General features: G+C 42.9%; 12 protein-coding genes across 12 annotated transcripts; 9 read left to right on the top strand and 3 right to left on the bottom strand.

Moving 5' to 3' along the window:
• Positions 1-877: 877 nt before the first annotated feature.
• On the top strand, positions 878-1,294 carry TbgDal_XI7530 (hypothetical protein, unlikely; the record flags this gene model as incomplete). The annotated part of the gene is made up of 1 exon (XM_011781597.1): positions 878-1,294. One exon carries the CDS (start codon positions 878-880, stop codon positions 1,292-1,294), a length of 417 nt encoding a protein of 138 aa, XP_011779899.1.
• A 317-nt stretch (positions 1,295-1,611) lies between these two features.
• Positions 1,612-2,175, top strand: TbgDal_XI7520 (hypothetical protein; the record flags this gene model as incomplete). Its single annotated transcript, XM_011781596.1, has 1 exon — positions 1,612-2,175. The coding sequence occupies one exon, from the start codon at positions 1,612-1,614 to the stop codon at positions 2,173-2,175; it is 564 nt and encodes a 187-aa protein (XP_011779898.1).
• Positions 2,176-2,466: 291 nt separating this feature from the next.
• TbgDal_XI7510 (cytochrome b5, putative) lies at positions 2,467-2,868 on the top strand (the record flags this gene model as incomplete). The annotated part of the gene is made up of 1 exon (XM_011781595.1): positions 2,467-2,868. One exon carries the CDS (start codon positions 2,467-2,469, stop codon positions 2,866-2,868), a length of 402 nt encoding a protein of 133 aa, XP_011779897.1.
• A 744-nt stretch (positions 2,869-3,612) lies between these two features.
• TbgDal_XI7500 (3-methylcrotonoyl-CoA carboxylase beta subunit,putative) lies at positions 3,613-5,451 on the top strand (the record flags this gene model as incomplete). The annotated part of the gene is made up of 1 exon (XM_011781594.1): positions 3,613-5,451. One exon carries the CDS (start codon positions 3,613-3,615, stop codon positions 5,449-5,451), a length of 1,839 nt encoding a protein of 612 aa, XP_011779896.1.
• Positions 5,452-6,515: 1,064 nt separating this feature from the next.
• TbgDal_XI7490 (nucleic acid binding protein, putative) lies at positions 6,516-7,784 on the top strand (the record flags this gene model as incomplete). Its single annotated transcript, XM_011781593.1, has 1 exon — positions 6,516-7,784. One exon carries the CDS (start codon positions 6,516-6,518, stop codon positions 7,782-7,784), a length of 1,269 nt encoding a protein of 422 aa, XP_011779895.1.
• A 171-nt stretch (positions 7,785-7,955) lies between these two features.
• On the top strand, positions 7,956-9,140 carry TbgDal_XI7480 (hypothetical protein, conserved; the record flags this gene model as incomplete). Its single annotated transcript, XM_011781592.1, has 1 exon — positions 7,956-9,140. One exon carries the CDS (start codon positions 7,956-7,958, stop codon positions 9,138-9,140), a length of 1,185 nt encoding a protein of 394 aa, XP_011779894.1.
• A 527-nt stretch (positions 9,141-9,667) lies between these two features.
• TbgDal_XI7470 (hypothetical protein, conserved) lies at positions 9,668-11,260 on the top strand (the record flags this gene model as incomplete). Its single annotated transcript, XM_011781591.1, has 1 exon — positions 9,668-11,260. The coding sequence occupies one exon, from the start codon at positions 9,668-9,670 to the stop codon at positions 11,258-11,260; it is 1,593 nt and encodes a 530-aa protein (XP_011779893.1).
• A 1,769-nt stretch (positions 11,261-13,029) lies between these two features.
• On the bottom strand, positions 13,030-13,545 carry TbgDal_XI7460 (hypothetical protein, unlikely; the record flags this gene model as incomplete). The annotated part of the gene is made up of 1 exon (XM_011781590.1): positions 13,030-13,545. One exon carries the CDS (start codon positions 13,543-13,545, stop codon positions 13,030-13,032), a length of 516 nt encoding a protein of 171 aa, XP_011779892.1.
• A 1,010-nt stretch (positions 13,546-14,555) lies between these two features.
• Positions 14,556-14,855, top strand: TbgDal_XI7450 (hypothetical protein, unlikely; the record flags this gene model as incomplete). Its single annotated transcript, XM_011781589.1, has 1 exon — positions 14,556-14,855. One exon carries the CDS (start codon positions 14,556-14,558, stop codon positions 14,853-14,855), a length of 300 nt encoding a protein of 99 aa, XP_011779891.1.
• A 439-nt stretch (positions 14,856-15,294) lies between these two features.
• Positions 15,295-15,624, bottom strand: TbgDal_XI7440 (hypothetical protein, unlikely; the record flags this gene model as incomplete). Its single annotated transcript, XM_011781588.1, has 1 exon — positions 15,295-15,624. One exon carries the CDS (start codon positions 15,622-15,624, stop codon positions 15,295-15,297), a length of 330 nt encoding a protein of 109 aa, XP_011779890.1.
• Positions 15,625-17,774: 2,150 nt separating this feature from the next.
• On the bottom strand, positions 17,775-18,167 carry TbgDal_XI7430 (hypothetical protein, unlikely; the record flags this gene model as incomplete). The annotated part of the gene is made up of 1 exon (XM_011781587.1): positions 17,775-18,167. The coding sequence occupies one exon, from the start codon at positions 18,165-18,167 to the stop codon at positions 17,775-17,777; it is 393 nt and encodes a 130-aa protein (XP_011779889.1).
• A 2,911-nt stretch (positions 18,168-21,078) lies between these two features.
• Positions 21,079-22,644, top strand: TbgDal_XI7420 (aminopeptidase, putative; the record flags this gene model as incomplete). Its single annotated transcript, XM_011781586.1, has 1 exon — positions 21,079-22,644. One exon carries the CDS (start codon positions 21,079-21,081, stop codon positions 22,642-22,644), a length of 1,566 nt encoding a protein of 521 aa, XP_011779888.1.
• Positions 22,645-23,436: the final 792 nt, after the last annotated feature.

Below are 23,436 nucleotides of genomic sequence, written 5' to 3'. Positions count from 1 at the left end.
ACATGTGGCTTGTGTGTATGTGTGTGTGTGTGTGTCTGTGTATGTGGTTCCTCTTTCTCCCCAGTGTTGATGGTGGCCTACGTAACCGTCAGAAAGTTAAGGAAGGTACTTTTATTGCCAGCTTCCGATGCAATACAGGGTAAGAACCGTGGCCATTATAAAAAGTTTTTTGTATTTTGTCGTGAGCGGGCGTGCGTCGCTACTCTCAAAGACTTTAAACGTGTTTTGTCATTGTGGAAGAAATCTGTGGTAACAAAACCGCCTGGTTGTCTTTGAAGCCCCTCTTTAGTTCTCTGACTGGCATATCACAAGAAGGGGATAAGAGGGGGTGGGGGAAAGGTAAACACAACACCACAGAAAACTTACCTCACTTCTGCTTCGTATGATTAAGTCTGTGTGATAGTGGCAACAGGGAGGGTTTAGGCACTCATGCGGCTTACTGAAACTTAACTGGGACAAGTTCGTCAGTGGAAAAATTTGTGTATGACCCCATAACTTTGTACGGGTAATACTCCCTGTACTTTTTGTTGCAAAATTCTTACATATGATAAAAATCGTGGTGATGTAAAGGATACAGCTATTACCGGGCACAATGGTCCGTGTTGGTATTAAAGTGATTATTATCGAAATCAACCAAAAGCGAATATAAATATATATTGTCCTTTTGAAACTTTGTTAGACATCTTTTCAGTTTAAACGTCAAGACTTAATTATTCTATCGGCAAAATGCCATTACGAAAAAAAGAGGACTACTGATTAGGGCTTTACTCTTTAATAAAATAGCCATGACGATGAGTGAGTTGAATGCGTCAGTTCGAGGATCATCGTTTAGATTGTGGCTTTGACGATAGGAAATACGAACTTTATTTATTTATTTATGTGTGTGTGTGTGTGTGGAAAGCCTACCTTCCCTGGAATATGTTGCACAATTTTATTTTGGCCTGGGGCTGGCACGGCTCTTCCACCGGCGATCATATTGGTGAGTCGCTATATGTTCCCAAAACTCTGCTTGTTCGCGAACAGAAGAAACAAGGGGAGTACATCTTCAAACCTCGTTGAACTAACTAGGCAGCCCCTTCTTTTTATTTGTAGGGCCACTTGCAAGCTGTGGGATGCCTCATTGGTCTACCGGCGTTTCGAAACAGTACAAGTACTGTATCAAACAGTTCGGGTTGAAGTGAACAATGTGCTGACACGACATGATGGTTTTTTTTTTCTTAACGAAAGTGTTATAGCAGATGGTAATGTGCGTTGCGTGGTTTCAACCTTACCAGCATTGTGTCTGCTTGTATGAAGCTGAATGAGATTTGTGACCTGTTTATTGTGTGGATTCACCATGATTTAGGTACGCTAACTGTTTGGTTTGATCCGCAAGATGGTAGGTCCTCGGTTGTATTTGATCCTTGTTTGTGGCGCAGAACATAAACTTATCGTCTGTGGTTTGTTGCATGTGGATCTGTTGGGATTGCCTGTTTACGACACAGCTATACTCATATTTTGGTACGTGCTATAAAAAATATCATTCGTAATGCGAGGAAGAATTAAAGTGTAAGAGCGATGTTATCGAGAGTTTCTGCCCCCTCTTAATTGTCTAAGCTGTTCTGTCCAAACATGTTCGTTGTAAGATTCGTTTCACGTTTGTTGCCTTCGTTTTTCAATCTGAACCACGGCTGTAGGGTTGCCGATGACAATTACCAACCCCACCATTGGGTAGTAGTGGGCCTTTTATTGAATTTCCTCACAGTTGTTCTTTCTCCTTTAGTTTTTTTTGTTTTAAACGTTTTCTTGTTGGTGTACATGAGTGCGTCCCCGCATATCGACTTTTTTTTTTCGCCATTCTTGTGTATAGTCACGTTTTACGTGCTGACGCCGTTTTCCAGTCGAAAGTTCGTACACCTTTTCCCTTTTTTCCCCAAAAAGAGGCGCAATGCTTTGAAGCGGGAACAAGGAGTTACTTGTCTGTGTGACGTAGCTAACTTTCATATTCTTTTTTGTTACATAGATATGCACGCGCACATGAGGGCAAATAACAAATTTCAATTGCCGCTATACGGTACTAAGGTTAACGAAGAGGAGTGTGTGGGGATAGTTCGTGATCAGGCGTGTCCGGGGGCTGGAAGACGCAGAAAGTTGTGTTTTTTTTTGTTTCTTTCCATACGATTTTACCCTTTCTAATTGTAAGTCCTTTTCGTACACGGAAGGAAATGAAAAATTATTATATTCTTTTGAAGTGGGTTGTGCAAACACACACGTGTCCTTCTTTTGATACTTCTATGGTGGGTCAATTTTACTTTGTTTCTCACTCTTAGGATGCTGCCATCTTCCTTTGTTTTACCACAAAAAAAAGCACTTGAAAAACCGTGTATCAACTTCTATTTTCTCCCTTTGCACTGACTTGTGAATAGCTCAGTTCTCGCTGTTACAGTTTAAGGGAAAGTAGTCTGCAACGCAAGCTGTGTTTGCGTAATGACAACGTCACAACTCCCAAAATATACTTGGGAGGAGATAAGGAAACACAATCATGATAAGGACTGCTGGGTCGTTCTTTACAGACGAGTGTTGGACGTTACGAAGTTTTTGAACGAGCACCCCGGAGGCCTTGATACAATTAATGACCTCGGAGGATACGATATCACAAACTCTTTTGAAAGTATCGGGCACTCCTCTTCAGCACTTGCCCTATCAAAAGAGTTCATAATCGGTGAACTCGACCCATCTTCCGCTCCCCCACCGGTTCGAGTAAGGAAGTTGGGAGATGATGTGCCGTTAACAAAGGTAAAAGGTGGCGGAGGTGTTCTTTCAGTATATCATATTGTGGGGTTATTTCTTTTAATTCTCCTTTTATTATGCTACATTTTTGCTACCTAGTGGGTAGGAGAGGTCGAACGGCACTGAATAAGGCACTGTGCTTGCCTTCACTTTTTTGATACTTGGGAGTTGAGGCGGTGGAAGTCAAAAGTGAAAAACAAAGGAACCTCCCAGCTGGGAGTCTCATTTTTTTTTTTTAAAGCTTATCATACTTATTATTATCAAGGCGGTTATTGTCGTCGTTGTCCTAAGATGGGGGAATACAATTATCAAAGTGTTTGTGGGCATCGTGTCCTTTCCCTCCCTCAAACTCGTCTATATTTTTTTTGGTGTTTTTATGCTTGACGTTGTCACTGTTTTCTCTCTTCAACGAAACAGGATCTGTCTTGTGCCGTTTACAGGGGGGTTCCCTCCTGTTGTGGATCATGAGCTGTCAAACTGTACCATCCGACACAGTGCGGTCGGCGTCAGTTTTGGGATACTGCTCTTTGTCTTCTTTTACGTTATATTTCATCATAAACTACGTCAGAGCGAGTGCCATTTTTTAAGTGGAAAAAATAGGCAGTATGCCTAATCGCTGCTGCATGCACCTTTTCTTTAAAAAAAAATTTACTCAGTGTGATTAATATATCCCCGCATACCCCTGTGTGTACGTGATGTGGAGAATGTTTCGTAGTGCTGGTGGTGAATGAGACTGTAATGTGCCAGCTTTTGTAGCGATAGAGTTAAAACTATTGAAGGAGTGGTTGCAAATATATGTAGTATTCCTCTGTTTACCCCGATTTATTATTTGCCTAGGTTCTTATGAAGTCGTTTTGCCGGTTGGGCAAGGTTTGTGGATGTAGCGTTTCAGTTGTTTTTTCGCACCGCGTTTTTGCACTCGGGCCTCGACGGGATTACTCAACGTCCGAAGTCCCGTTGGGGAGCAGCCAGGTTCCCAAGGGGGACCCTCGTAAGGAGCAAAAAGGGGGAAATATGTCCGAAGCATATCTATTTCACCCTGCACAGTACGAGTCTGCACCAGCAACTACGAGGCCAAATGTTCTTCACTACCCCGCCGAGTCCACAAATCCAGAATTCAAGGCCAACACCGAGCGAATGAAGGCGCTTACCGCTGAACTTCGTAGACGTGTTCAGGTTATTGTCGATGGAGACTCTGAGGCAGATAAGCGAGCGAGGGATCGTCACATCAGTCGCGGAAAACTTTTGGTCCATCAGCGCATTGAGAAGCTTGTCGATCCAATGTCGCCGTTTTTGGAACTGTCTCAACTCGCTGGTGGGGATCTCTATCCCGGAGAAGCTTGTCACCGCGGCGGTATCCTAACAGGTATTGGCGTTGTGCACGGCATGCGGGTTATGATCGTTGCCAATGATGCTACTGTGAAAGGTGGGACGTATTACCCGATCACTGTCAAGAAACATTTGCGAGCGCAGAGAATTGCGGAAGAAAATCGCCTTCCCTGCATATATCTCGTTGACAGTGGTGGCGCCAATTTGGGTATGCAAGGTGAGGTGTTTCCGGATGAACAACATTTTGGCCGCATATTCTTTAACCAAGCAAATATGTCTGCCAAGGGTATCGCCCAAATAGCGACTGTTATGGGAAGCTGTACGGCCGGCGGAGCATATGTGCCTGCCATGTCCGATGAAAGTATCATAGTTAAAGGTAACGGTACTATTTTTCTTGGCGGTCCACCACTTGTCTTCGCAGCAACCGGTGAGGAGGTTACACCGGAAGAATTGGGTGGTGCAGACGTTCACTGTCGGGCAAGTGGCGTGACTGATTACTTCGCGACGGACGACCTCCACGCGCTATACTTGACGAGGCGCATTGTGGCGAACCTTAACCGGAACGACTGTGAGAGGCCGTGCCGCGGGAGAGAATTCACTCCACCATTATATGATCCTAGTGAAATTGGTGGGTTTATACCTGATATGGGGGCTGATGTAGTAAAGGGCTTCGATGTGCGTGCAGTGATAGCTCGTCTCGTGGATGGTAGTGAGTTTGACGAGTTCAAAAAGCTATATGGTGATACGTTGGTGTGTGGATTTGCGCGCTTTGAGGGGATGCTTGTGGGTATCGTTGCTAATAATGGTATTCTGTATTCTGAATCAGCGCTTAAAGGTGCCCATTTCGTTGAACTTTGCTCACACAGGAATATTCCACTACTATTTCTGCAGAACATCACGGGATTCATGGTTGGCAAAACGTATGAAGAGGGAGGCATAGCCAAGAATGGCGCAAAGCTTGTCACAGCAGTTTCAACGACTCACGTTCCGAAGATTACGATAATCATTGGCGGAAGCTACGGGGCTGGGAACTACGGTATGTGCGGGCGCGCCTTTGGTCCACGATTTCTCTTCATGTGGCCCAATGCACGAATCAGTGTCATGGGGGGAAACCAAGCGGCGACAGTACTTGCTCTAACGAATTCTAAGTTAAGGGAAAACGAAGTACAAGACTTCAAGGCTAAAGTGAGATCGAAGTACGAGTATGAGGGTTCGTGTTACTACAGCACCGCCCGTCTGTGGGATGATGGTGTTATCGCACCCGAGGACACTCGTGCGGTCGTAGTACAGGCGCTACTGTCAACGCTTTCAGCTCCTTGTGGAGAAACAAAGTTTGGGGTTTTTCGTATGTGAGGATTGATACCCGCACAGCACACATAGGTTGGGAATCGGCAGGTTTGCGGTAGGTGAAATATTGCGCACGTGCGGCTCAAACTCGGGTGGAGCAGGAGTGTGGGATGAGTGAGCGTGGTTGATGGAGGGGGAATTGTGTATTGGTCTCGTTGGTTTATGATTATTTATTTATTTATTTTTTGCATTGGCGCAGCACCTATGCAGCCCAGAGGAGCATTCAGCAATCAGAGGAATTGGCCAACACTGTACAATTTGTATTTTTTTTTTTGTGAACGTATACTCAAGGTGTTGTGAATTTGCTAATACCTACCCTTTTCGTTGTTTGCTGCTCTTAATTGGGTTTCGCTCGTGGAGGTTTCACTGAACACGGTCTGTTGTGGAATCACAGCGTAATTAGGGAAGGATTGCTCTGTTCAAGCCGCCAACGTGCACTGTCCAAACCGAAGTGGGCACTTGCCACTAACAGTCCGACCACGGGGCTTACGAGCAGCGCAGAACCCTTTGGTGGGGTTTGGACCGGTGTGTGTTTGTGGGCGCTGATTGCAATCCAATGGAGTTCTCTGTGAATATGAATGTTTCGTGTTATTATTATTTCGTTTGTGTGGGGTTCTTTATTTTGTTTCCTGTTGTGTGGAAGTGGATGGAGAAGAACAAGCGGGAAACTTTAGCGGGTTGCAGCTCGGCGCACGTGCTTGCAGTCACGAACTGATGGAGCGGTGTGTGTTAAAGTTTTTTTTTTTTTTTCGAAACTATCGGTCTCCCTAATTTTTTACGTACCCGCTTTGGAACGTGTGGCGTAGTAGCGTTCCGCTTGTGGGCTGTTGATGGTAAAATATGTTAGTACTCGGCGGTCACGCCTTGTTTCGTAATGTACTGCTATTTGCGTGAGTCTCTGATGTTGCTATCGTTGTTCAAAGTGTGAGTTTCTTCCTTCTTACATTATTCATCATAATAAATTTGATCGTGACGTGTGCGTGTGGTGGACTAGACGGAACTAGGGTAGTCGGAGACTACAACGTGAAGCTACCAGTACAAAGTAAAGTAAACAGTGAATAGGAAGAGGGATGCAGGAAGGGAAATCGATAAAACCCAATGGATTAGTGAGGTGCTCACTTCATGGGCTCCTCCGTTTTTCGACACACTGCAATGCTTTGCCAGTTTTCGACGCTGACCAAGTTGTTACTGGTTATATATATCAGTGCAAAGACGGCGGGAGGTGCATGGTCGAAGACACTTCTGCGGATGCTTCGGCCCGACGACAGACCCCCAGGGAACGTGCCGAGAGCCGTAGTGAAGCAACTCCCAAAAAGCTGGTGATCGACGGGGAACCGTCAGATACAAAGCCCGTAATGGTGTCTGATGCGGATGGCGCAGGTTCTCGACAACAGGCCTGCAAATCTGAAACACAGCGCGGGCCGAGCAGGTACTATGACCTTGCCACCCAGAGGGCTGTGGGCCCCATAAAAAAGGTTTGTTGGGTGTGCGGGATGGAGGGACACGAAAAACCTGATTGTCATAACTCGTTGTGCAAAACTTGCCATTCTGTGCGTAGGCACCACCACATTTGTCAGGAAGTGCAGACATCGCCATTTGTGACTATTTGTTCCGGAGATACTCGGTCAAAGGAGATGTTAGCTGTTCAGTGCACTTCGTGCTCAGGCTTTGGCCATTTTGATTGCTCGCCACGGTTGGAGCCGTCTTTTCCTTCCTGCTGCTTCTGTGGGGAGGAGGGTCATAACGTTTTCAACTGTGAAAGTAGGGCAAGAACTGTGGCAGATCCCTGGGTAAATGCAGCGCTTGCACTTGAGAGGTCCGGTGTCCCTTCAAGAAGGCGCGATCGGGGCGCGGACAGTACAGGATCTTATGCATCACCTTCGCGTTCTTGGGGTCGGCACGACTACCGCGGTAGAGGAGACGGTCGGAGTTACCCCCGAGATGGCGTCCATAACGAGATTGTGAATCCGTATCGTCATCATGAAAGAGAATATCATGCAGGTCACAGCGGAAGCTACCACAATCCTCCTCGATATGCTTCTAGAGATGGCTCTTGGAGGCGAAGAGAGAATCAAAACGACGGTGGAAGTGCTAATGCTTCATACGATTACCGTGGTGATCGAATGCATGAGAGTGACGACAGGAACCATTCCCATTCCCATCGGCACTACAACACAAACTATGCCACTGAGCATATGCCGCAAAGGGAGTATATGGATAGTAGGGGGAGCAGGCAGCGGGTCCCCGTACTAGATTGCCGCTATCAACCGAGAAGTGGAAATTCAAATCGAACAAAGAATTATACCGACGATGATGAATACTACGACAAGTTCTTCTAGTGGTATTCTTTGCCTCCAAACCGAAAAAGTATGGGGTTTAGAGGCGTACCAAGGCAAGCCGAGTAAGAGTAGTATTTTCGTTTGGTTGATTTGTTTACTTATTCGTTTATTTTTTTTTTTGGCCGTCACTAATGGGGGAGTATCAAGGTGGTCTACTGTCGCTCGCGAAGAATGTCTTCCCTTTTTTTTTCTGTTCTTCCGTGCTTACCGTTATTTTTCACCACCGCACCATTCATAGGGCCAAACCAGGAAGTAATCAGGATGAGTGAACAGAATAGGGATGCAGCAGCTGAGCTACTGGAAAAGTATTTTGATGACAATTATCTATTCGAGCAGACAAACTCTTTCTTTCGCGAGAAGGTATCTCCTCGTAATACCGGCGACCTGAAGGAACCCCCGACTATCACCTGCGCCGCTTTTCTTCGCTATGCAAACTGCCCTGTTGATGAGAAAAACGTTGCCGCTGTCTTCGCCGCCGCGGCTACAAGCAGCGTTGTTGAAGCTGTCGAAGGTGAGGGCGGTGTGCGGTCTCTGCGTCGCCGGAAGTTCCTCGATCCAAAGGCTGACCCAGCCCTACGAAGTGTTGTTGTGTGGCCTCTCCACCGTGCGTCGACTGTAGAAGAAGTAACGAACTTTTTTAAGGACTACGGAACGGTACAGAGTGCCGCAGCTCTCCCCCGCTCCCCAGGCGACACACAGATGAATTCATCTTTTGTGGTCCGCTTTGCCACTGCGGAAGAGGCTGTCAGGTGCACCAAGGCTGTTATAACCCTCGGCAAAGCCCCCACACCACTGGCTCAGCACTTTCTGCCGACCCGTCTGCGTGTTGTTATGCTGGAGGACCACCACAATAAGATGGTGGAGAAGAGTCGAGCGGAGAGCGATGCACAGCTACTGCACAATGTGGTTCAAGCTCAGAAAGCTCTAGCAGAGTTACAGGATCCGGCTGTGAGACGTTCTCTTGGAAAGGGTGCAACCCTGAAGGTCGAGGGCGTTCCGCACGGAACTTCGTGGGCAACAATAAAGATGAAGCTTGGTAACCTCTCTCTTACCAACCATGCGCTGAAAAAGGGGATCACTCTCGTGAAGGTGGAGGACAGCGACCCGGCGTCGCCAGCAGCTCCACATCGCGCATTTGTCGTGTGTCGAAACGCCGCGACGGCGAACGAACTGCTCGCCTCGTACAACTTAGCTGATGGTGAGTTCGGAAGGGAGCTAAGATCGGTGTGTCCCACATTGCTGCCCCTTACCTCCGAGGAGGAGGAGTATGCACGACGAAATTTTCCGGAGTGGTGTAAGCGCCGTGTGGAGGCTAAGCAAGTTCATAATAATAAGCGACACCGCTCGGCGGATTAACAAGCTAGGCGTCATCAGCCTTCCATGTTCGTTCGCTCCTCCTCTTAAGCCAAATGTGCAGTGCACTCTACATCCAATTACGCGGAGCATCTTCCGTGTCATCTCGTAAACACTAACTTTCTACCACCGTTTAACTGCCTTTTCTTTTATGCATTTAAAAAGACTGTAGGTGACCGTGCGCTTACTTTGTGAGCGTGCGAAATAAACGGATAGTAAGGTTACAACAACTTCTTTGGACGGGTGCGAAATTCAGCTTGAGCGCGTATTACTGTTTAGGGGTTTTGATCTAGTGGTGCACCTTTTTAGTTAGCTGCGGGTGAGTTTGTTGCGACACAGTACGAATCTGCCCGAAGTACTTCTGGGCAAGTCCTGTAGTAATAGTAAGGGCAAAAACTAGGAGCGCTTCATTGGAAGAGTGCACACGTAACAAGCTAATTTGAGCTGACGTTTGCTCCGGTTCACAGCGTGCTTTACTTGCCATTCTTCTGATAAAGCGAGAGAGAGTTGCTACCTTTCCTTCAACAGGTATGGATCCCAGAAACCCAGCCTTAACCGAGCATTCGCTCGACAACGCTGCTGGCCAGCCCTGTGATGGGTGGATCTCTCATGGCGTATGGCTTTCAGGGCCACCCTCCGAATCAATCACCGATCGAATGCTGAGCGGTCCCTCTGATATGAGAAACGACAACGCCGCCCCTGGCATGCGAAGGGCTCCGCCGCATCTTTTCATAAGCACAGCTCGACAACCTGGGTGCGATGAAGTTTGCCACAACATGCTGCAGGATGGAAGCGATCCTCTCTCCATGAAGACCCGTGGATATTCGCCGCTGATGGAGTCAAATGTTCACTCAGTACCGCCTTCGTTTGGGGGTTCTTCTGCAAGTTCCCCCACTAAAAGTTCCATGACGTATTCCCCGTACGCCGGTGCGATGACCGCTTCGCCGTTCCTGTCTATAAGCACACCCGTCATTTCACCGGGCGTGAGTGAGGGTAATGGCGTGTCGTTTCAGCGATCAACCCCACCTTCGCTGCCAGTGGGACTTTCCACCTTCGTGGCATCACAGGGGAATAGCAACTTTGTAATGGTTACCCAGCCTAACACTCCTCATACGCTGTATGTTCAGGGTTCTTGCCCCGCTCCCGGTGGCGTTTCACACTACGTTGTCGCGCAGCCGCAGCTTTCCATGGATGTTTGTGGGGGCATGACATATGTGCCAATGACGCCAGCGCAGCAAACGTTTGGCACCGTGATGGGCGATCAGCTCACCGCGGTGACTCCGGGCCCCAACTCTGCTGCACCCTTTTCCCCCACCGTCACGTGCTTCCCCGTGTCTGTATCTTCTTCAAGCCCGTTGGGGAATGGGCTCCTGCAACCCGGCACACCAATGAATAGCTCGCCCCTCGCCGCTGCCTGCGCTGCTGCAGGTGTGGGGAGTCCACCCAGTTACGACTCACACCAGGTGCAGCAGAGTGGGCGCAAAGCAGCAGCCGGCCACCAACGCTCCAGCGTCAACGTTCATGGAACACTTCAGGGGTTTTGCTTGTACCACTCTTACAACATCTCGAATACAATTTCCCGCTACGGGCAGACCGACACCGTCTCGAAGGAGGATGCGGGGCGGACCCTGCTTGTCTTTTTTCAGATGTTTCCGTGCGAGCTACGTCAGCGCGCCGTTGTTGTTCTCAATCGCGTTCTAGAGGTGGTGTGTGGTGATGGCATGGCGGTCGCTGAAAGCGTTGAGTGGCGCTCCGAGACATCGTTTATTGCACGTGTGAGGACGAAAGACATATGGACACTTATCTACCAAGTGCGCTGCCGCGTACTCATGGACAGACACGGTTTCTGGTACGCTGCCGACAGGGAGCAATATTCTCACTTAAGAAGGTACTGCGAGCGCGTCCGCAATCTGCCGCAGCAAACACGCCACTCAGAGACTGATGGGCTGCCGTGCATGCCGCTCATCGTCGAGCTAAGCCGCGGTGAATTGAACCCTCCTCCCAGACCGCCAACTGTTCCCGATTCTTTCGATTGCAGTGAACCCATGATGACGGTAGATCGACGTAGCCGTACTGCAGTGCCCACCGCCGCTGAGTTTGGGAGGTGTGGCATAAGTGCTTGAGACCGAACCCCAGACCGGAGTGAACGCTATTTTGCTCCTTTTGCTTTGGTGTTGTGTTCCGTTTTGTTTTCATCGGATTCCCCGTGTGGGGCATCATGTCGTGGAGTGGAGGAGCCAGCGGGACGTTGTCTTGTTTCGACTTTAAACCAATAAGAGGGATAATAAATGGGTGAAGTGCTTCTCCCGTTCCCTTGTTTTTGTGCAGAGAAGGGGAAAGAAGAGAAGTGAGGGGGAAATAAACAGAACATCTGACGTATGCCTCGAGTTGTGCGACCTCCCCGGATGGGGAACGAGGTTAAACGAATCAATGGCAGAAAAAAAGGTGAAAAGGATGGGGATGCAACAAATGTAGTGGACACCAGTTTCCTTTTGACGTGAAGGTAATAGTTGGAAATGAACGTAAATAATGTCCGTCGAAAGATGTTGAGGTAAATAAGGGGGCCTAACCCTGCCTTGACCAGCGGAACGGTGTCTTCCCGCGTTCTTTTTTCTGTTCGTATTATCTTATTTCATTTTGTGCTGTTTGTTTTTGTTTTTTTGCTTTTATTTTTTTCCTCCTTCCCATTTGGCGCAGACCGCGGCAAAATACACGCATACAATTGAATACGAACATTCATATACATATATATGCTCATATATCCACATTTGTATATGTTTATTTAATCGAATATTTATATGTGTACGTATATGAATGGAAGGGAAGCGAAGTATAACGCGTTGCACCTTTTGGGGGGGGTCAGGGAAAGGAGCGGAAGGTTTTTTTTTGCGTTTCGTAGGAAAATATCTGTAAAATATATGGAACTTGTCTTCCCTTGCGGAGTGGAGGAGGAGAAGAGGTGAATTTAGAGGGAAATGAAAATAACCACGTGGAAGAGTGGCTCCAGTGTGAGAAAGTTGGGGGGAGTACGTGTTACTCCTTCTTTATTTCTGCATTCCGATGTTACTCCCTCTTTTCTTCTTTTTCTTTTTCTTTTTTGTATCACTATTATTCCTACGCCATCCGATACGTCTTTTGTTGTTTGTAGCCCCACTCAATTTCGTACTTTACCCACTTTTCTATATGTTTCCCCCCTTTGTTTGCTGATTTTCCTCCTCTCGCGTTGTCTTCTTAGCTGTCGAGCCTTTGTTTGATTGTTTGTTGTGCTTACTGTCACTGTCTGACGTGTTTGTTTACTCTTTACGTTTGCGACCGCAGCGTTGCCTCAACTGCCCTTGTTTTTGTTTTTGTTTTTTGTTTTTTGAACACCTTCGTTCGTATCACTGTGGATGGACATGAAGACTCTGTGACAGCGTTCAATATTTCCTTTCTCTGATCCTTTTTTTTTTTTAACGTGCATTCCATACGAGTGCAGCTGAAATGAGGCATAATGAATGAATAAATGAGTTAGTGAGGGAGGGGGACGGTAGAAGAAGGAACACGAAGAAACAAAAATGTAAAAGAGAAAATAAAGAATGAAAAAGGGAACGGAAGCTATTGATATTTAGCGGGAGGTAGAGGTCGTTGTGTTTTTTTTTTTTATGTGATGCTTTTCCCGTTTCCTTTCAACTTGCCGCTGCTGACCTGTAGAAGTAAAAAAAAAAAAAGGAGAGACATTTTGAGATATTATCTCGAATGTATGATGTGACGGAAAGAAATGAGAGGAAACGTGACATGATTAAAAACTCAAAATAAAAAAAGTTTATTTTCCAGGGAAGAGACGTTGGTAAGGTGCAGGTTCGAAATGACGGCACCAAAAATGGAGACGATGAAAGCGGCATTTTACAATTCTCTATTTTTTTTTTTTGTCGTTTATGTTTTTTCTTCTTTTTGCGAGGTTCATCCCGCGCACACTTGTGACTCGGAGGAGGATGTGAAAATTATGATGGCGGTGGCGGTGGTGGCGATTACGGAGGAGGCTAAAATATTTTGCACCGCTGTATATTAATACTCCTTCCCCACATCCCTCCTCCTCTTCCTTCTTTTTTTTTTTTGGTGTCGTGTTGCTTCTGTGTTTTTCCCCCTCCCTTTTTCTTTTTCTTTTTTCATCCAATTGATTGTCTTGTTTTTCTTGTTGTATTGTCTTTTCTTTTCCTTTCTTTTTTGTTTTTTTGTGTGTTTTACGTTTATTTATGCTTTTCTTTTTATGTTTTCTCGATGGCTTGGGTGACACTAAAGGGGCATCGCAAAAAAGAAAAAAAATGTGCAGGAGGAGGTTGAACAAGAACCGAAAAAAAAGGAAAGAAAAAAAAATGATTGAATGAGCGCTACTCTGAAGGGGTTTGATCAAAACAACAAGAGGAGACATAAAGGAAAAAAAAAGGAGAAAAGAAAAGAGACAAAAAAAGAGGGAGACGTTGGTGGAAGCGAATTAAAACTCATTTTTGTTTTGCTTTCAGAGGTGCTTGCGGGGTTGAGTGATTACGTTTTCTTTTTTTGGTCTCTGTGTTGTACCACATTGAAAGAGTGCATTTTTTTTCTTTTTCTTTTTCTGTTTTGTTGTTTAACGGATGCGTATTATCCAAAGGATGCTTTCACATATACTTTTCACGTTATACTCATAAAAGAAAGGGAATCATCCGCAAGCGCAAGTCCGTTTTTGCTTATTCCTTTTTTTGCCTTCTTTTTTTTTTTTAACTCTCCCTTTCTTGTTGGTTGATCGTTGGTTTTTTTTTGTCCCCCCTTCACCTTATACTCTTCATCTTGATTAATCGGCTATATTTCAGTTGTTTTCTTTTTTTTTCTTTTTGGCGTTTTGATCGGGTTTTTACAGAGCCTTTGTTTTTTTTTTACTTTTTTCATATGTGTGATTGGTACTTTTTGTTATTGTGTGCTTATACATCTATCCTTTGGCAATCGGTTTCGTTTGTTTCTATTATGCTTTGACACGCGCCGTTTCTCGTTTTTTCCCCCTTTTTCCTTTCCTTTTCCTTTTTTTTAAAAAAGTCTTTACATTATTTTTGTTGTTGATTGTTATTAATAATAATGATAATATTATTATAATTTTACTGGTGATATAATTTCATTATACTGCTTTTCCATTATGGTTATAGTAGTTATTTACATCTCTTTTTTTTTCGTTTTATCTTTTATTCCTTTTATGCTTCTTCTTCTTCCTCTTCCTCTTCCTCTTCCTCTTCCAATTCTTTCTTTTTTTTTCTTTCTTGTTCATGAATTATATATATATATATAATTCGTGTGCTCGTGTGTGTGTGTGTGTGTGTGTGTGTGTGTGTGTGTGTGTGTTCATGTGTAATAATAATAATAATAATAATTAAAAAAAAGAGGTAAAAGCCGGCGTCTTGAGTTCCTTTTTGCATGCTTATGAAACTCAAATGCATTCGTTCTTACACATTTATATCTTTCTCTTCTTTTTTTTTTGCTTTCTCTCCATCATTTCTCTCACTTCCCTTTTCATTTTTTGCTTTCATTCATTCATTTTGTTTATTTATTTACCTGGTGGATGTTTTCTTTTGTTTTTCTTTTCTTTTCTGCGTGTGTGTGCGCTGTGTTTGTTTGTGTCGGTGGTTTCAAACTCTTTTTTTCATAACGCGTCTCCAGAAACAGTGGCGGGAAGTTAATGTGAATGAACGAAATGAAAAGAAAAGAAGAAAATAAAAAATAAAAAATAAAAACAAAAGAGAGAAGAGAAGACATGTGATGAAAATATTTTGCGGATGATGTGCCTGACAAATCAAAAATATCCCGTTTTGGAATAAAGAAAAGAGACGAATAAAAAAAAAAATCTAAAGTTTTTATCTTTTTTTAAAGAAAAGGGGGAGGGGGGGGGGGGGAGGAGAAGGTGGGGTGGCGGTGCTGTGAAGGAAGTGCGCGCAGCATTAACAGGAAAGGGGGAAGCAAGTGAGGTGCATTAAGTTTACTCTCTGCATTATATATATATATAATTATATATATATATATAAATATATATATTTGTTGACTTTTATTTCTTTTTCTTTTTTTTCTTACCAGTATTTATTATTGTGCACCCACTTGCGCGTCTTTTCCTCCCCCCACCCCACGAACTTACACATTTTCCTTATATCCTTCCAAGCACTCATTTTGCTTTTTTTCCCCCCTTTTTTACATGTTTTAATGCTTTCATGTTTATGTCTTTTTGTTTTGTTTTGTTTTTTAAAAAAAAGAAAAAAAGGGGAAACGACGTGTTGCCCTCCATTATCCTAAAGGAAGCTCCATATAAAATGTATACATCAATAATGAATGAATAAGTGGATGGATAACTAAATGAGTAAAGAAACTGGAAAAGAAAAGGAATACGTATAAGATGAAACATGTGCAATTGTTGAAACATTTTTGATTGCGTACAAATGAAATAATGGAAAGGAAGAGAGTATAAAACCACAAATTCAGATATACGCACACGCATGCACACACACGGAATAAAATAAAATAAAAAAAGGGGAGGGGGAGGAAACTAAAACAAATAATGAATGAGTGGGGAATATAATGCATGAAAATAAAATATACACAGAGATATACGTGTATGTTTTATATATGAACATGTTTTCTTATATGTTTTATTATATATTTCCTTTTTTTTTCCCCATCCCCTTTGCACACCCTCTTGTATCCGTTAATTTCTTTTTTTTTTTTTTGCAGAGCACTGGAGAATGTGTTTTGTGTCTTTTTTTGTTTCCTTTTTTTCTTTTTTTCCTACAATATTAAGTTTACATTTCCGTCACTGGTGCTCTCAATTAAATCTAGAAACTGTCTATATGTGTATGTGTATGTATATGTGTGTGTGTGTCTGTGTAAGAGAGAGAGAAAGAGAAAGAAAGAGAGAATAAAAAAGGGAGAGGTATAAAGAGATATAAAGAGACAGTAAGAATATGAATACATGCATGATTTTTTTTTTTTTTTACGGTTATTATGCGTTCAAACTTCTATCCGCGAAAAGAGTAAGAAAATATAAAAAAGTGGCGTCGTTCGGCTATTGTTCAGTTCGATGATCGTGAGAAAGGAAAGAGGAAGGAGGAAAAAGAGATTATTCCAGAACGTGATGTAAATAAGTTCAAAACGCTTTTTTTTGTTTTTTTTGTTTTAAAAAAGCTAATAAACGAACTCGCTTTCTTTATTGTTATTAATAATATTATTATTGTACTCTTTTGACTTTCGCCTTCTAAATTTATACCACCGTTATTGTTGTTGTTGTCGTTCTGCTTGCTTCGTCATTCTTTTTTTTCCTTTTCTTTTTTTCCTTTTTTCTTCTTTTTGTGGTTGTTGTAACGGGTATCTGATGAGAGCGTAGCAAATACAATTTGGGAGAGTGAGTGAAATAAAATAAAATAAATACTAAATAAATACTTTTGTTTTTTTATTTCACGTCTTATTTTGCTCATGCGCTCACCACCTCTTTTTTTTGTTTTCCCCCCTCATTTTGCTGCTTTTCTGCTCCCACCCACCACCAACAACAATTTTACAACCAACTCGTGGTGAAAGGAAATAAAAAGTAAAGTTTTCAAAAGAAAAGAGAAAAAGAAAAAGAAACGAAAGAAGGAAGGAAGGAAGGAATTACAAAATGAAAGAAAAATAAATAAATAAATAAATAAATAAAAATTTGACAAGGGCGGGTGTGGGAGATTTGACGGAAGGAAAGAATTTGATCCCCGTGGAAAAAAAAAAAAAAACGTAATTTTTTTTTCAAAAAAAAAAAGAAAAAGCAAAAACAACAACACACCCACGGAAAAGAAAAGAAGAAATAGAGAGAATTTAGCGGAGGTGTGTGTGTATTTTTTTTTCTTTTCCCTCCTACCAAAGTGGGTATTTTATAAAATAAATGTAATCGATGTTTCGTATCATATGCCGCCTTTCTTTTTTCTCCTTTCCTTCCTTCTTTTTCTTACTTATATTATTATTTTTGTTAACTTTCCATGTGTGACTTTAATGATTTTCTCAGAGCTTTTGTTTTTTCTCCCTTTTTCTTTTTTGGTTTTTGTCTTTTATTTTTCAAAATATGGTGGTGGTTGTGGTGAGGGTGTCGTGGCGGCGCAATAGAAGGTGTAGAATTGTTTTTGAATCTTAACAAAAACATGCGCATGCGTCTGTTTTTTTTTTCCCCCCCTTCTTCTTCTTCTTTCATTTGGCGTGTTTTTTTTTGTCATTTTTTTTTTAACCCCCCCCCTCTCTCGGAGGACATTAAGAAAAAGAAGGAAGAAGAAAAAAGAAAAAAAAAGATGAAGAGAAAGGGAGCAAAATAATGATAGTAATAATAGTTCTAATTGGTAATAAAAAAGTAATATATATATATATATATATATATAAGTAAATTAAAAAAAAAAAGAAGAAACGAAAAAAAAGAAAAGGAAAACGTTGAATGCATGATGGAGCGTGTGAGTTTTTTTTTTCCCCCTCTCCTCCTTTCATTCAGCGGAGATTATTCGGTCATGTCTCAAAAATAAAACAAAAAGAACAAAGAAGGGAGATGACAAAAGAGCTGTGGAGAAGTTCATGAAAAAAAAAATACAAAAGGAAGGGGAAAGAAACAAAAGAGGAAATGAGTAAGATCTGCGTTATATTTTATTTTAATAAAATATAATGAAAAGTAATGATGATGGAAACAGAAAAAAATGAGGTGGATGAGGAGAGAGAGAGATGAAGGGGGAAAAGGAAGGAAGGAAGGATGTAAGGAAGGAAGGAAGGAAGGAAGAAGAATAAAACAAAACAAAAACAAAACAAAACAATAATAATAGGGACAAGTTTGCAGTTGAGGAGATGAGTGTATGAAAGAAAAATGTACCGTATTTGAATGCCTACAACACATATCATGGCGAAAAGAAGCGGGATGTTGCTTTTTGTAACAATGAGTTTGAAGCTGAAAGGGGCGACAGCGGCAGCAGGACGGAGGGGGGAAAGAAGGAAATTTTGTGCTGAAAACAAAAAAAAACGAAAAAGAAAAAGAGGAAAGCCCATTCACTTAAAATTTCCAAAATTGGTTTTGAATGGGCTGAAAAATGAAATAAGAAAGTAATGAAAGAAGAGAAGAAAAGAAAAGAAAATACAAGAAGAGGGAAATGAAAGATGTAAAACACAAACACGTACAAATGCAGGTATATAATTTGATTATTTTACTTGTATACGCATTTGTGTATTTTCCTTTCCCCGCTGTTGTGTTTACTGCGGCTTGTTGTGTCGGCCGGTGACAGATGATATGTAGTTGATGACATATGTTTCCAATTCTTTCTTTTTGTCCCTTTCACACCTCTTGATAAATTTATCTATCTATATATATATGATATAAATATATCACAAAAATTACATATATATTTATGTATGCACGTGCGTATGTACGTGTATACATTTTTGTTTGTATATGCATGCGTCCGGTTGCGTTTTGTTTTTATTTCGTTTATTTCGTTTTTTTTTGTTTTCACTCTGCTTATTTCTGCTTATTTTCGGTGATAGCATGTCTTGTTTGTTAACATGTGTGAGAGATGAACTGCTGCGCGTGTGAGCGTACAGTTCATACTTGTGCCTGTTTCGAGCCCCTTTTTTAAATTACTGCTTACTCTGTATTTGTTTGCTTGTTTTGTTTCGTTTTCCCGCTCCAACTGAGCGATTTGGCTCATCGAGGCGTGGCGCTGTGGGTGTCCAGAAGTGAAAAGCTAAGGGAGAATCACAAAAAGAAAAAAAAAATAAAAAATGAAAAACAACAAGACAAAACAAAACAAAAAAGGGGAAGAAACGAAAAGGGGTTAAGGGCAAAAGGGTTTCCCATTCGCTTCTCCTTTTCCTTTTCTTGCCCCCTTCTGTTAAAACAACAACAGGTACATAAGCAGGAACTGTTGTGATAAGAATTACTACAATGATTATTGCAGCTTTCAGAGATATTGAATGAGGGATTGGCTACAAAAAGGAATGAATGTATGCACATATGTATATATGTATATGCGTGCATGTTTGCGTTTACGTGTTAGTTTGTTTGTTTGTTTCTTTGCGTGGCGTCTGTGGTGGGTGGAAGGAAGTGTTGCTTCTGCCAATTTCGCTATCTTATTTTTATTATTATTGTTACTACTGCCATTACTATTACTCTTATTATTGTTATTGTTACTACTATTTTTTCTTTGCATGTTTCATAACCCTTTTTTTTTCTCTTTTTAGTTGTTGTCGCCGCTTATGTTATTTACTTTCTTTATCCAGTTGAAACGTTTTAAGCTATGTTTACAATCATTTTTTGACCCCGTAGGGGTATGATATACATACATGCATATAAACATGTATGTATTATATATATATATATATATATATATATTGATAATGATGAGAAATCATTTTTCACCCACTTTTGTTTTTTTGTTTCTGAAGGTGTCGGGACATTCTTCTGATACTCCAGCGGTGTTTTTTTTTCTCGTTCATTTAGACCTTCCATATTATTCCGCCACAGTTGCTGTCTTTGTGACCACAATTACTGTTTTTTTTTCTTCCTTTATTTTACGAACATAAAAATATCTACGCTAATTTAAATCCATTTCCCCCCCTTTCCATTCAATTATCATTAATAACAAACAAACAACCAAGCACTTCTAATTTAAAAAAAAATATGCACTCGCTTTTCTGCACGTGCACTTGGACTTACACAAGTTGCCGGTGGAATACTACTACTATTACTACTCACGGCGTTTCGTGCTGTTTATATCTATATTAAAACTATATATATGTAACTGCTATTCCTGTTATTATAATAATTGTTATTGCTATTATCATTATTATTGTCATTTTTTCTAATAATAATGATAGTAGCATTAGCAATCAATTACTTTTTTATATATATATCCTACAGTTGAAAGGGTGGAGGGGAAATATATAAATATAAATATAAATATATATATATATATGCGTAAGTTTATTCCCTCTTCTCTAATTGAATATCCGAATTAGACGTTGGTTCTTTCTTTCTTTTTTTCTTTTCTCCTGTCCTGTCTCCACCTTCTTCCCTATTCCGTTTTGCTGTTGCAACATTTGGAGGGGGTTGTAGATGTATGGGTGGTGGGAATGGAGGAAATATGTCAAAAATGAAACCTAAGGAAGAAAAATAATGTAAGGAGAGAGAAGAGAACTATTGGGGAAAATTGAATCAAAAGGAACAGAAAAGGGAAAAAGGAAAAGTAAGAGAGATTTTTTTAAAAAGGGGGAAAAAGAAGATGTGGAAAGTAAGGGTAAAGGAAAGGTAAGTTGAAGAAGCGAATCAGCGGATTATTACCTGAGGAGGGGCGGGGGGGGGGAGGCGGTAATGACAAGTCGCCCGCAGAATGGATAAAATTTACGGACCAAACAAGTGCTAAATCAGGAGACAGGTCGTACTTTTATTATTATTATTATTGTTATTATCATTATCACCCTTACTGCTGTTTTTAATGTTTCTTTGTCCCTTTTTCTGTTTCTACGCTTCCACTGTTGCGTTGACGGAAGAAATTGGGTAACTTTGTCTTTGTCTTTTTTTTTTTTTTTGAAAGGCAAAAATTTCTTAAACTTGACAGATACCAAGGCTCTCACACCTTTGATACCAATATGCGGTCACTCCTGCGCCTCTATTTTCTCCTTTGTTTTCTTGCCATGGAAAAGCAAATCTCGATTTTTTTTTTCTTTGAAAGGAGTACGTTCGAACTTCACCGGTATATCGCCATTGAGTTGCTAACAACCGAAGTACATATAAGTTGACAGAAGTGCAATATTTCTTGCTTGGGACTTACGTTAGCAGGAATTTGTTAAAAAGGGAGTGTAGCAACAACAATAAGAGATAAGGTGCATAAGGGGACCTGAAGCTCAAAGGGAGGGAGGAAAGAAACACACGCAAAACAAGTCAATAAATAAGAAGGAGAGTCCCATGCCTACTTTACCCAAGGCCGAAGCAAAAGAGCTTTCTGCGTTCGTCCAGTCGTGCGTCGAATACAAAACCAATGTTTGCTTCACCGATGTCGCCGCCTACGAAAGCAACCAGAAGGGTATACTGTCCTCAGGACTCGCTGTTCTTGTTGGAACTCATAAGCAACTCCGTGACCCCGCCGTCCAGCGTTTACCATTTTACAATCCCGCTGTTGCTGAAGCTGTTGAGCGGGTGAAGGAAGGTGGGACGTACGGTGTTTTGGTGGAGGGACTTGCGAATGCGGCAGGCTCAAAGTTCGTGCGCGTTGTCATTGGTGAGGTGCCCACGAAGGCATCTCGCAACAACTGCCCTGCCCGACCGGATGTTGTGACTGCCCTTGTAACTGCTGCATTGGACGAAGTTAAAGAGCCTAATACAACGGTGGATGTCTTTGTGCTTTCCAATGCTGTCCTTCCCATCGCTGCTGCTGTAGCACGCTGTGGAAAGCACAACTTCTCCGCAAAGGATGGTGCGGCAGCGGCGGCTTACAACAGTGGTAAGGTCAGCCGGTTGCAGGTGGTGTTCCCGGAGCCGCCCGCGATCCCGCCAAAGGACTTGGAGGCGGTTGCCACTTCGACGCAACTCTGCCAGCGTCTTGTTGACGCGCCTCCCAACCTGCTAACCACTGCAACCTTCACAGAAATTGCGCAAGGCTACGCAAAGGCGCTTGGCTTCGATGTGGACGTCATTTGTGGTGACGATTTGTGTGAGCGCGGTTACGGAGGCATATACAGTGTGGGAAAGGCTGCTTTTGAGGCTCCTCGTCTCGTAACGCTGTTGTACACACCGAAGGGCACTCCCGTCAAAAAGGTGTCCCTCGTCGGCAAGGGCATCGTGTATGATTGTGGCGGTCTCGCGCTCAAGCCGGCCGACTACATGAAATTGATGAAGCATGATATGGGTGGAGCGGCAGCCGTGTTTTGCGGTTTTCTGACAGCTGTGCGGCTTCAGCAGCCAGTGCAGCTCAGTTGCACATTGTGCCTCGCGGAGAACGCCATTGGTCCTAAGAGCTACAGAAACGACGACATCATCGTTATGAAGTCTGGCAAGACGGTGGAGGTAATCAACACTGACGCAGAGGGCCGCATTGTGCTCGGCGATGGTGTTTTCCACGCGACGAATGAGTTGTCCTTTACCCCAGATGTTGTCATCGATATGGCAACTCTTACGGGAGCGCAAGGTATTGCCACTGGTCGCCACCATGCGGGATTGTACGTCAACGAGGAGGGGGCTGAAGCTGCAATGTTGCGGGCGGGACGGGAGTCAGGGGAGACATGCTTCCCGGTGCTTTACTGCCCGGAATATCACGAGCCCGAGTTCAAGAGCAATCATGCCGACATGACCAACTTGATGGAGAGACGTGACAATGCTGGTGTTTCATGTGCTGGTTACTTCATTACTACCCATTTGAGCCCGAAATTCACTGGCGCGCACATCCACGTGGATTTGGCGTACCCAGTGTTTAACAGCAATGGGGCAACAGGCTTCGGCCCTGCCTTACTTACCGAGTACTTCCGAAAATTGTAGCCACATGGCGTGCAAGTATCGGTTCCCGAATTTGGAAAATCGTTGTAGGGGAAACGAATGTGAATGAAGGGTCTTGACTGCCCATGTTGGAGATTTCTTCTACATGATTTCCTTAACCTGCTCTCTTGGGGTTTGTGTAGGCGCGGATTGGGATGAGGTCGTGGAGGAAAAAGGGAGAACACATACACACACACTCATCCACCCACTCACAAGGGGAACTGCGGGAAAGGGGAAGGGAAGGAAAATAAATACATGGTGAATTCTTCTTTGTTTTTGAAAAAAAAAATCCAAAAATCATTCGGCTTCCTTTTATTTATTTATGTACTTCCTGCAGTCTTCGTCATCGTTACTGCTGTCACTTGCTACTGCAGCCGTTGTGGTTGCGGGGTTCATTTATGCCTCTCTAGGTAACCCTAACGGTCATCGCTATGCCCAGTGTGCGGTGTTTTGCGAGTTTACTCGTTTACTCGCTACAGCGTTATTATTATCATTATTATTTTTACTACTTTACTGCTATGCATATCATCTGAGTTCGCTCCCGTATGAAGTTGGACGAGGCGGGGTAAGTTGAGGAGGGGAACACAGATAAGGAAAATGGGGTGTAAGACTGAGGCTCGCGGTATTGTCGTTATTACTGCTGTTACTGCTAGTTGGCGCCACTGTTCTTTAAAATTGTTGTCTGTTTTACTTTACTTTTTTCTTTGTTTTTCGATTTACACCACACAAGCGTACTTGGAATGGTTGGTTATCTCCTGCCACACACCAAGCGTTTTTAACTTTGGACCAGTATGA

Source organism: Trypanosoma brucei, chromosome 11 (assembly GCF_000210295.1).
Source record: "Trypanosoma brucei gambiense DAL972 chromosome 11, complete sequence".
Classification (NCBI taxonomy): Eukaryota; Euglenozoa; class Kinetoplastea; order Trypanosomatida; family Trypanosomatidae; genus Trypanosoma; species Trypanosoma brucei.
This window is presented reverse-complemented; position numbering and strand designations above follow the sequence as displayed.